The 12162-nt window shown below is 36.7% G+C and overlaps 1 protein-coding gene across 1 annotated transcript; it reads right to left on the reverse strand.

The window, feature by feature from the left end:
- Positions 1–349: 349 nt before the first annotated feature.
- Positions 350–1597, reverse strand: LOC149775080 (orexin receptor type 2-like). The gene has a single exon (XM_089943741.1). It carries the CDS (start codon positions 1550–1552, stop codon positions 413–415), a length of 1140 nt encoding a protein of 379 aa, XP_089799867.1. The 5' UTR covers positions 1553–1597; the 3' UTR covers positions 350–412.
- Between the last annotated feature and the right edge of the window lie 10565 nt (positions 1598–12162).

Here is a 12162-nt window from a genome sequence, read left to right on the forward strand (position 1 = left end):
ATTAGGATAAATGCAATAAATTGGCAACGAACAGTGCAAATCTAGCCTCTTTAATAGTTAATAGTATAAGTTTACAATCCATTTCATGCTAACCAATAAAATACATGAATATTGTTCCACGAAAAATAGATTTTCATGAATTATTCAAAGGTAATTTCTCCATTTTCCCACTAGGTGAGATTATCGCCTTTCTTTGAATATATGTATGTATGTATGTATGTATGTATGTATTTATATATATATATATATATGTATATATATATATATATATATATATATATATATATATATATATATATATATATATATATATATATATATATATATATATATATATATATAATTTAAACTCTGGGTCTCAACAAACACCTTTAGTTTGCATACCAATAGCATATGCCCTGCTTAAAAGTGATTAGTTCCGTGTTAAGCACATTCCTGAAAGAGATCTGTAAAATCTGCAGATTTCTTCCATAAACCTCTTGTCACAGAATCCATAGATGACTGGATTGGCAACGTTGCTAATAAAGAATGTCCACTGAAATATCTGGTAGGCCGCCATGCCTGGAAAGGACAGGTTTTCTGGAAAAGTCTTATCGACTGCTCTTATAATTCGAAAAGCCGCAGGTATAAGGAAGCTGCAGATCAGAACAACTGTGATGACGAACACGACTCGTGTGATACGGATCGTTTTGTGTCGCCTTTTATTACATTTTTTAATGACATCTAACTCATCTGGACAATAATCTTTCTTTACGCAATCCAAATAATCTCCTTTCTTGTTTTCCTCAGCCTGTAAACTAGAAAATTCAATCGTTTGTGTTCTAACTGTGCTGTCTTGAGATAGCTGTTGCTCATTCCTTTTGAAATCTGTTTTCTTCATCCGAAATATTTGCATTCCGATGAGGGAGTAGATAATTGTTAAAGTCATTAAGGATGAGAAGAGAACGAAACCAACAACAAAACTATATATATCTGGGTATTTTGTGTTCACATAGTCATCGCTCACAGAACAGGATATACCACTGATGTAACCGACTTCAGTTTTGAAGGTTCTTTTTCCATATATCAGAGAGGCAGGCCATGAAAAGAAACAACCAGCTAGTAAGTCGAGAATGCAGATATATTTGGACATTCTTTCTGACATCTGTGTTCCATGTGGGACACAAATTTTACGATACCTCTCTACTGCAATAGTTATCAGAATGAAAACAGAGCTCACGCATGGGATATATGAAAGAAAACGAAACAATTTGCAGACTTTATCATTTGTAAATAAAATAGGATATCGCAACACTACTATAATGAACGGCATTGATATACAACATGCTGCCAGGTCAGATATTGCCAGAAAAACGATAAACGTTCTGTAAGTTGATGTCTTGTATTTTCGCATGTACACAAGGAGAGCAGAGCTGTTTCCAGGAATTCCCAAAATCATCAGAAGGCCGATAAACACAATGCCAGATATATTGTTTAGGGCCATGTTGTCATTTACGTTATGAATATCAAAATTCGGATCATCATGTCCAATGTCGCTCGCGTTTTCATCCATAATTTCAAACTTACACAGGATGATAGATTTCTGTCCAAACGAATATCTTTCATATATCCAAATGACCCTCTGTTTCCTACTATAACTGTCTTATCGAAAATGAAACAGGACATATTAACATGAATAATACAATGACATTATTGTTTCTTATCTCGACTTATGAAACGAGGTATAATTGTCCATTTCTTCCTTGACTTATCATATATTATAGTTTTGTCAAATTTTTACACATGCCATGCATACGTCCAACGTTCGTTTGTAAGAAAATGTCGCCTCTAAGTTCATTTAATGCTTCCATCTACACACCACCACCAAGAAAACTAAGAGCAAAAAATCAGTAACAAAATGAAATTAGATCAATACGTAAAATTATAGAAAGTCTCAAATGATACCATTGTTAGTACAATGGCAAAATTAGGTTGGAAAAATGCGCCAGAAGTTTGGATTTATAACAATGTCTTCTTCAGGAGACAATAACAAACCCTGGAAACAAACACGCAAACATAGTTCAAGTAAAACAATACATATGTAAATTTATTGGCACTTAGAAGCACAACTTCAGTGATAATCAAAGGGTTGAAATGTCAAAGAAAATTGAAAAAAAAAGAAAGAAAAAAAGACCCCAGAAGAAATAGTTACATGTTGCGGAATGGAGCTAAGTCTGTACTATTTGGCCTAACATATTTGCCCATGTCACTAAAATAACTTGACTCACACGGGTTTTCATTTATATTTGAACATGAGTTTTTCGCTACTTGAGTAACACACTTCGCCCATAAAGTTCGCTACGGGATATTACAAGCGAAGTTCATGGAAAGATGTAATAATAATAATAATAATAATAATAATAATAATAATTTCAAGGAATGATTGTACGATTGTGTTGCAAGGTAGATGATATTGGTATGTGAAATACAGGTGCTACCAGTTTCTTGCTATGTCATCTGTTATTGTTCAATTTATACCACATTTAGCAGTTTTGCCAACATATCGGTTGGAATAAATCTTGCACGTCAGGACGTAACTGTTTATTGATATTATACGCATCTCTTGCTGATTAACGCTTGAAAGTACAAATCTCAGTCACATGTTTGCAGGTTGGACACCGTGTTTCTTTGCATTCATATGTTGTGTTGGTCACGATCTGCTGGAGTAATTCTGTCATTATTAATACTTGTATCTTTAATACCTATACCCTCTTCGTATATTTTAGTCATCATTGAAAACTCGAAATCAGATATAATTCCATCACTAAGACTCGCTGATAACAACGAGGATAATTTCGAGAATGCTACCGTCGCTGTATGTAATTTTATTATGTAATCGGATAATTTTTCGTTCGTGCAAGTACATATTTTTTTTGCGATGATATTAAGCACACCTGCAATAGTTGTTGCTGCTGAAATACAGATAGTTACAGCTGCTGTTGCCATCATTGTCACCGCTGATAATATGACACCGGTTCCAGCAACAACAGCGGATACTGAATAAACAATTACATCAACGATAACTAATCGTCGTCGATATTTTTGTACTTTTACTGTATATTGATCGACTCGATCTTTTAGCCCCGCCTGCCATTCACGCGCTTTATTGTACCTGTATTGTGCCCCGTCCATATATATTTTTATGCAGTAACCAATTGAGGTGTTTCAGCTAAAAATTCCAAACACCACCAGTAAGATGTTGCGGTTAATTTCTCATCAGCTGCTTCCAGAATAAATATTTCTTCGGTTCCGCTATTTAATATAACAGATACAACCCGGAAAACCTATCCGTTGAATGACGCCATGGAAACGTTGTAAATATTTCAAATTTTGCAGCACTAAACACAGACAGCCTGTACACGCCAGTTACTGTTGCGGTATATTTGATAGTTTTATTTTGCTGTGACCATGTTGCAAAACCCGATGATACCGTGTATACGATGTTTGTGATATGTCCGGGAGTTATTCCAGCTGAAATTTTAATCAAATTGGTTTTGTTGACGATCTCAGGAATTCCCGATGCGATGTTTTGCTGTGTTTGTTTGATCGTGTCTAGGTTAGTTTTGATATCAACGAGTTTTATATCAATGGTGTGCGGAGTGCCGAAGAATTCTTCTGCGATTTTTTGAAAATTTCTTCGAACTCTTGCAAAAGCGCCCACGTGAACATCATACTCGGCCCGCAGCGTGGATAGTTTTCCATCCACGTTGTCGACGTATTTTTTTGTTGCTGCGTCTTCGTCAGATGTTGGATCTCTTAAAGCTACTATTTTATTTCCGTTCATGCTGAGTTCACCCGTCATTATGTCGCCGGTGTTTTTCACGCGATTAGCAACGCTTCTTGCAATTTCATTTCTAATTGTTGCTAATGATGCACTTGAATCTTTGATTCTACCACCGTCAGTAAACACGGGAATATTATCCGTAACTGCACCAAGTACTCGTCGAACTATATCATTCCATTTGATATTTCTCGTTTTTAGTTTACCATATCGATCTTGAAAAATAACAACTTCATCTGGATCAACTCCAGCCATGTTCATGATATCAGCGAGGTCATCTTTAGTCGCATACTTCGACAGATCAACGTCGGATTTTATTTTCTTACTGGTAGAAGATCTTCTTCCGTAAATATCAACCATTATAATAAGACCTGTTGTTTAAAACGCTTTACGCGCAACGAATCGGTTACTTGTGTAATCATGCACAACTTTATGTGGTGGTTTGGATGATTTTGATATAGCGTCGAGTACATTAATTACTTCATGACCACATATTGGCGGATCTGTCATTGTTTGTGTTGGTAGCGTTGAATACCAAACTTTTTTATGAAGTGGTGCAACATACTTGATAAATTCAACGGGTGGAGCTAACCCGTACGAATCAAAATAAACGATTCCACGTGGATCAACCGCGTATGATACCCAATGAGTACCGGGTCCTGAATTCGAGTCTAGATTAATACTACCTGTTTCGAGTTTGTTTGGTTGTTTCGGTAATTGATCTCGCATAAAAACACCTCTAAAGGCTTTTATTTTTAATTTTTTAGCAGCATCAAGTAAATCAAAATTTGATGCTGGAACGTCTAACGTGGAAGCCTTAGACCTCTCCCCCAACGAGATCCTGGTAATCTTAAGCCGCGTCCCTTTTTTTTGTATCCATTTCCTGTTGCTTTCTTTAGAGCCATTCCAGCAGCTGTTCCAATAGAACCTAATGCGGCTGCTTTTGCTACGGCTGGAGCAGCAGCAGCTATTAGCGCTGGAATAGCCGTAAGAAGTGGAAATATACCACCTATTTTAACCATGTCTTTGATGGCGCTCGGGGAAAGATGAAATTGAACTCCAGTTTTTGATTCCAGGGCTTTATTGAAATGTTTAATCTGATTATTTGTCAACGATAATTTGTTTGGACCACCACCCATCTGATCTCGTTTTAGTGATATTTTAGTTCCGTATTTGTTGGCGGTTTTTGATTGAAGCTTTTTTACCTGACCAGGAGTCAGAGTAACATTAACATGACTATACGACATTTTTTATATAAATAATATTTTTCTGAATAATTAAAGATTTTCCACTGGTGCATCAACGACTCTCATTCGACCACTACCACCTTCAAGTAACATGGCTTTATCGCTAAGTATGACCGCGATTGCTCTGTAATTAACATTACCGGTATTTAATGTTGCTTTGAGATGTATATCAACGACAGATTGTTTTGAGAGATCAAGATGTTCTAATGAAAAATAATAAATCGGATATAAAGTTCTGAAATCATGTTGCGATATTTGCAATCCAGTATCAACATTTTGATCATGTCCCATAAATGACATCAAACGATGATATGCACGTCCTACATAATTTTGTGCATAATTTAGTTGTATATTCTCTGTTGGTTCTTGTTGTCCGTTTATCCGTAAGGAAATATTTGTGAGACCTAGTTGGTCAAATATCATATGAGAACGAGTTTGTGAGTTTAAACGATTAGTTTCCTGAAACGCAATAAAAATATGTCGTGGTGCAGAAACACCCTGTTGTGATGCTATATGCCATGTAAACTGACCGTTAACGTTAGTTTGCATGCTATCCGTGCTTGTTGTTAACCATGACAACAAGAATTTACCACCAGTGTCCATGAAAGAAATCAACTTTTGTTCTTCTGCGATCGTTGGAGTCATTACCGGCATCCACAGTGAAAGTTTCGATAATACTACTTTACCAGCATCACCAGCGGGTCTCCACAGAGCACCATTATCATCACCTTTTCTCATTAGAACAACCGTGTGTCTAGCTCCAAAAATAACCTTTCTAACATTTCTACAAAATCCAAAAATATGCGATAGTGGAATTGTACATGAGAAACCTCTGTTGCCTACTAGCAACATATTTCTACGTACTGCAAATCCCAAGTTGAAATTTTCATTAGAACGATGAACCACTGGCGCCACATCAGCATCAGCGTTATTGACAAAATTTCTTGGTCGTCTTATATTATACTGATCGCTTTCAGGGTTATTAGAATTATCTTTCACAAACATCATTGTGGGACCTGCTGATCTTGTATAATCATCAGAATATCTTGCCAACCCTATTATTGTTGTAGCAACATCGACATCTTTCTCAATCGATTCGATATTTTTTCCATCAATCATATACGTGGCGCTATCAAATAATGCCATGATCCCGTTGTTGACAAAACCAATTTTTACTGGATCTAAGTAATTAGTATCATCCGTTTTTATAATTGTACCTTCTACCTCAATAAAAGCATCAGCGGGTAAAAAGTATCTACTTGTGTCATGAACTTGTAGTTCAATTCTTCCACGTTGATCTGGTACTCGTGCGTCATAAGAATAAAACTGATAATCACGTACGATTCATCCTTAAGGACGAGTGCTTCCATGTCAAATGCTGTGTCGGATACGCGCTTGAACATTTTATTATAATTATTTTTCGTCTAACAAGTTGATTACCGCGTTCGGGAAATTCCACTTCCGGATATCAAACTTGAGATATTATTTCCAGATTCACCTGCTAACGCCGCCAGTTTTTGATTTGCAGCCTGATTTATTATTTTACTGACATCTGCAGGCATCACCTCAGGACTTGGTAATTTTACTGGTGGTTGTTGTTTTCGTCGCAATAATCGTGCTAGTCTTTCTTTGATCGCCGAGAACGCCTTACCAGCAACATTGATAATTGCACCAGGAGCTTTATCACGAACAATATCAATGACCTTCATCGATAATTGTTTTGCAACGGGTGCTACTTTTGGAGCTATCCTTGTAAATAATCCCTGAATAACATCACCAAGTCCATCTCCGTAAGTAGCTCTGTAGATTGGTAATCGTGAGTTTACCGCTCTGACCTGCACGGGTTTACGATGATTATTATGTATGATCATCTTTTTTAATTTACCATTTATTTAACAACTAGTCATCAACAAGTTCATCGATAAGTTCTCGGTAAACGCCAATATCCATGATACCACCTTGAAATAATCGCCGACAAATATCAGCTGCTTCATTAATTATTTCTGGTGAATTATTTCCGGCACGTTTTCCTCCTATGAGAACTTCTAACCGTGACACGTCATTGACGATATTATCAGGACAAACAAAATTGTTTTCTTCCGATGTAGTCAGAAAACCACTTCCAACAACGCTCGGAGGATCATCATCATCCCCCCTTGTCAACGTCCGTTCTCTTTCTTCTCTAAACTCCTCAATTGGTTTCCTCAAAACAGTACTTCGTCGGGTGTACAATCGCTGCAGAGGTGAAGGTTCTTGCTGTGGTGGAGGAAGTTTCTGCTGGGAGGGTTGTTCTTGTTTTAGTTGTTCCAGTCTCTATCTATAAAGTCTTTTTACTTCTCTATCAAGACTTTTGTATTCTGGACCTCTAGCTTGTTTTTTGTTGTAATATACGCGATATATCCATTTAATGAAATTATCATCATTTGTTTTTTCATAACGGGGTTTTAAAAAACTAGATTTATCAAATATATTATTTAATATCATCTCAGGTAATTTTTCTCTTTCAATATTTCTAATATCATCAACAACCCCTTCGTTAAATCTTTCAATTAATTCTAAGTTTTCTCCTGCTGGTTTGGGTTTAGATACATGTTTTTTTTTGCACGTCGGCGACTTCAGTACGAAGTTTTCCAATTTCTTCAAGTATTTCCTCACCAACAGGTGGAGGCAGAGCCGCAGCTATATCAACTGGAAGATCTCGTAAAATCTTTTTTGTTTCCTTGGTTCTTTCTGCTATTTTTTCAGTCTGCACTGCAGTTTGTTTTGATACCGGAAGAAGATCTTCTTTGATGACAGTTGTAACTTTCTCAGTAGCTGCAGTGACGGGCTTAAACAGTTTTTTTAGTGTCCTCTTCATACTCAACTTGTGCTTCTTGCTACGCTTGCAGATTTTTTCTGAATGAGTCTCTAACAGGAAGAAATTTTTAATTGCTTCTAATCGTTCTCGTGCTATTCTTGCAGTATGAGATTCCGAATGTACCATTATTTTTTAAATATATCAATCTTTTAATTAATATCAGCAGAAGAGGTGTAAATTTAATCAAAAAAGATATCATTCAACTGTGCGTGGCTGCGTCAAGGAACCACTAACAAATGTCGTGGAGAATATTGTAAAGTACATAATTATCTTATAAAGAAAAATCCTCATGCTGGTCCACGAAGTTGTGTTGGATGTAACAACGGCGTTAGAGGATTATATCAGATTTGCAAAAATTTCGGTGGAGATCGATACAGAAGTTTGATGATATATTACAGAAAAAGAAAGAACATAAATCCAAAACCACCATCAGAACTTGAATATTACTTGAAACATAGAACAAATAAAGATGAGGAGAACGCGTTAAGAAATATTCATCAAACTTGAATTTACATAAATTAATAGCAGCAGAGAGGGTGCCTACCAACGTTGGTTGTCAAAAAAATAAACAAGAATAAATAAACACGTAGAGTACTTTATTTTTCAGCTACTATTTCGAACTGAGGTTTCATTGATGGGGTTGGTTTCAACAGAAATAAAACATCTCAAGGAAACGTTAATTTGTAAACATCTGGACCTTTCTACGAGATGATTTTATTTGTTTGTTTTATTTGTTTTTGTCGGAATTCTATGGTCTGTTCACCCTCTCTGCTGCTCGGAGTGTAACTCCATACATGTAATCTTTTAGTCGTTGGCTAATTGTGGGGTTTGTAAAACGCAGTGTGTTTTGAGACTGAAAAAATAATTTGTATATCTGTCCCTTTTTGTTTACATATTTTCACTATTTCTATTTGAGTGAATGCATTTTATACTACATGAAAAAATACTACATTTCTTTGCTATCTGAGTAAAGCACATCATTATTTCGTTGTGAAATCATTGTGAATTATTCACCCCTTTTGCTTGTACTGTGTAAAGCCATTTATTCGTATTTTCATTATTAAGTCTGTGTGTTTTATGTTAATTGACCCAATATTTGGATCATATACACGCACATATTTATCATAATTAATTGTTCATGCAAGTCGTTCGTTATTAAACATTGTATTTGTATCACCATCAAACGTGTTCTGTTGTAAATCCGAAATCCCACCCGGTTATCTTGTTAAACTTAGAGGCCACTTGTTCACTAGCTATTGTCTCAAGCTATCAAATTATGCATGGATGTACATTTTGTCTAGCAAAAGGAATAACAGAAATGTTCGTTTTCTCAACATGATCTATAAGCTCAATGTTATTTAAATGGATTGAAGTTGGGTCATATAATATGCTCAAGGTTCAGGGAGAACAATCAGAATCATTATTAACCAGTTTAATTGTCAAAATATTCTTCATTTAAAGTAGAATTTATATAGGTCATGTAAGCGTTCAGCAAAGATTTTTTCTGTAATGGATCTCATTTTTTTAGAATTTGCTTCTACATACCTTTTATATGACAATCGGTCACTTTATTCGGATCAGCATACATCCATATTTCTTGGGAAAGTCATTATTTATACGACCGAGAAAGACTTCTTATAATATCTAATTTGTCTCAGATGCAAATGGTGTCAATCTAATAATAAATATGGCTACCATCATGAAAATCTAATTATAGCTACTCCTCCTGATAGTATAGACGTATTTGCATAGTGTTTTCACCGAAAGTTCTATACTAGTGCCTGCTTTGTCATAGTTGAAAGTAGTGCGGGTCTAACATCCAAAATGGCCAGGACAGCAACGAATTGGAGAATTTTATCGCTCAGTAAGATCAAAGATTGGTTCAATTCTCTGCTGTTAAAAGGAAAAATGGTCATTTCGGACAGTAGAACATCAGTCCCTTCCAGTTTCTATCGTATGCAGTTAAATGTCTTGACTTTAACAATGCAAAACCACTTTTGATGTCATTTTCCGCATGCACTAAATTATGTAGTGTAATGCTATTGTGGGCCGCTATTTAAGTTGTAGGATGATCAATGGCAGAGGCGAAATTTGGCTGAACTACCAATTAGCGTTCTTTAAGGAAGGGAGTAAACCTAATCACATTCAGCGTAATGTAATTAGACATATTCATTTCGTTAAAGAAACTGAACCCCAGTTTAAATAACCAACATTCCTTATGTACTGTTGGGGGTAGGGAGAAGGGAGAGAGAGGGGGAGGGAGAGAGGGGGGAATGGTTTAAGCCGATACTGACAAAGCTCGACGAAGCGAAAACGACGTACAATGCCAAGATCAGCGTTTGGACACGATCACGGCGACTCAGCGATCCCATCAATGATTGCTGCAGGAGATAACTCCGCCGCCTCTGGAAGAACCTGCACTTGCCATTGCAGAAAACCTAACGCTAAAACAACTAAATAAATCAGCAATCAATGATGTAAATAAAGAAGAAGAACCAACGCTTGACAAGTTAAAGAAAGAAGAAGAAGCCAGGTTTGAGGAGAACAGAAGACGAAACCAAAGCCAGGTTTGAGAATGAGAACAGAAGATGAAGCCAGACTAGAAAAGATAAAAGAAGCAGAAGATAGACTCGAAAAGATAAAAGAAAAAGAAAATCTTACAAAATCAAAATTTACGGAGATGTGTGAGCAGTATGTAGAAACCAAGGATAGTCTAGAAAAGCTGTGTGAGGAGGAAGAGAAAGTTTCTAAAGGTACTGATCATGAGGCTGTCAGACACAATGAGTCTATGAGGCAATTAATCCACGATACTAAATATTCAGAACCAGATTTGACACTAAAATGGTTAGTTAATTTAGAAAATGAGAAAAGTCCAGCTATGCAATTTTAAATAAGAGAGCAACTTTATTTCAACATTGTAGCAGCACGCACCATTTTAGATAAAAAAAAATATTTGTGGAAGACGATTCAGATGAGTGAAATACTTGATAAATTAAGACAATTAAACAAGGATCTTCGTACTAACGCTGAATAAATAAATAAAAGTTACAGATTGCATTTAGAATAACAGCAAAAACATCAGCAGATTGTACAAATATCTAAGCAGCCAGGATTAAATGGTATACTTAAATCATGGCTTTCAGCACAAAAGAAAGAGGGTGAAACAGAAGGAAGTGGAATCGGTGGAAACATCTGATCACAATCTAGCCGAGAAAATCTCTCGTCTCAATTTGCTGATCGCGTCTAGACAAGCGGGGAATGTCGATGTTGAAATTCATAACGACATGGTGGAGATCCTTATTCATCTTCTGGATCCAGAGCTGGTGACGTAGGATCAGTATAGATTTGTACGAGGACTTGATATAGAAAACAAAGGTTCCCAACATGGCTCTCGAGGATACTATGTCGCTCTTTGATTCACGCTCGGCCAAACCCACGGTGACGTTATATCCACCCCTGAAATTAGACCAGCAGTCGTCGTATGAGATTGTGTTGATTTCCTCTGAAATCTGAAATAGCCTTTTTAATGTCATCGCGAAAATAATCAGTTTTCGTACGTGAACTCGTCACTCTGTATTCAGCTAAAATCGATCATGATCTTTTCAGGAGGTTAGAATATCACCGACATCGCCACGGAAATCTCCAGACTGATCACTGCTAACGGAGAAGTCTCTTCCAATATCAAAATCGAACCCAATTACTCCACTCTGCTAAAAAATCACTATCTGCACGTGAGACGCAGAGGGTCGTGACTTAAAGTTTAATGACGGAGGACGACGCTGATTAAAAAAAATGTTCTCAGATAAAAAAAGAAGCGATGAGACGATCATGCTTCCAGCGTCATAAAATCGTGGGTGGATTTTGATCCACGCTGTTTTCCTTGGTGCGAGCAGCCCTCCCATTGCTGTCAAGGCAGCTGAAATGCAGCCGCCGAAGCAGACTGTGCCACTGTAACGGGTGCGGGACAAAAAATAGCCACCAAAAATCATGCCCATCACACTATCAACGTTTCAGACGACATCTAAGCCGGAAATGACTGAACAGTTTTCCAATATCTTTCTAAGCCGGCTTCTCAGAAGACAACAGTAGTCCTCATCGACAGATCAGAAAAGATTTTACATTACCTAGAGAGAACGTTTGGTGTAAACAGTCCATCCCTGGGTGCCGTCATGTCCGGATATAGATTAAACAGATTATGGTAATTTTATCAAAGTGTTATTATTGCATTGTGTATTCGA

This window comes from Sinohyriopsis cumingii, chromosome 19, assembly GCF_028554795.1.
Source record: "Sinohyriopsis cumingii isolate HCF-2022 chromosome 19, ASM2855479v2, whole genome shotgun sequence".
NCBI classification, from domain to species: Eukaryota; Metazoa; Mollusca; class Bivalvia; order Unionida; family Unionidae; genus Sinohyriopsis; species Sinohyriopsis cumingii.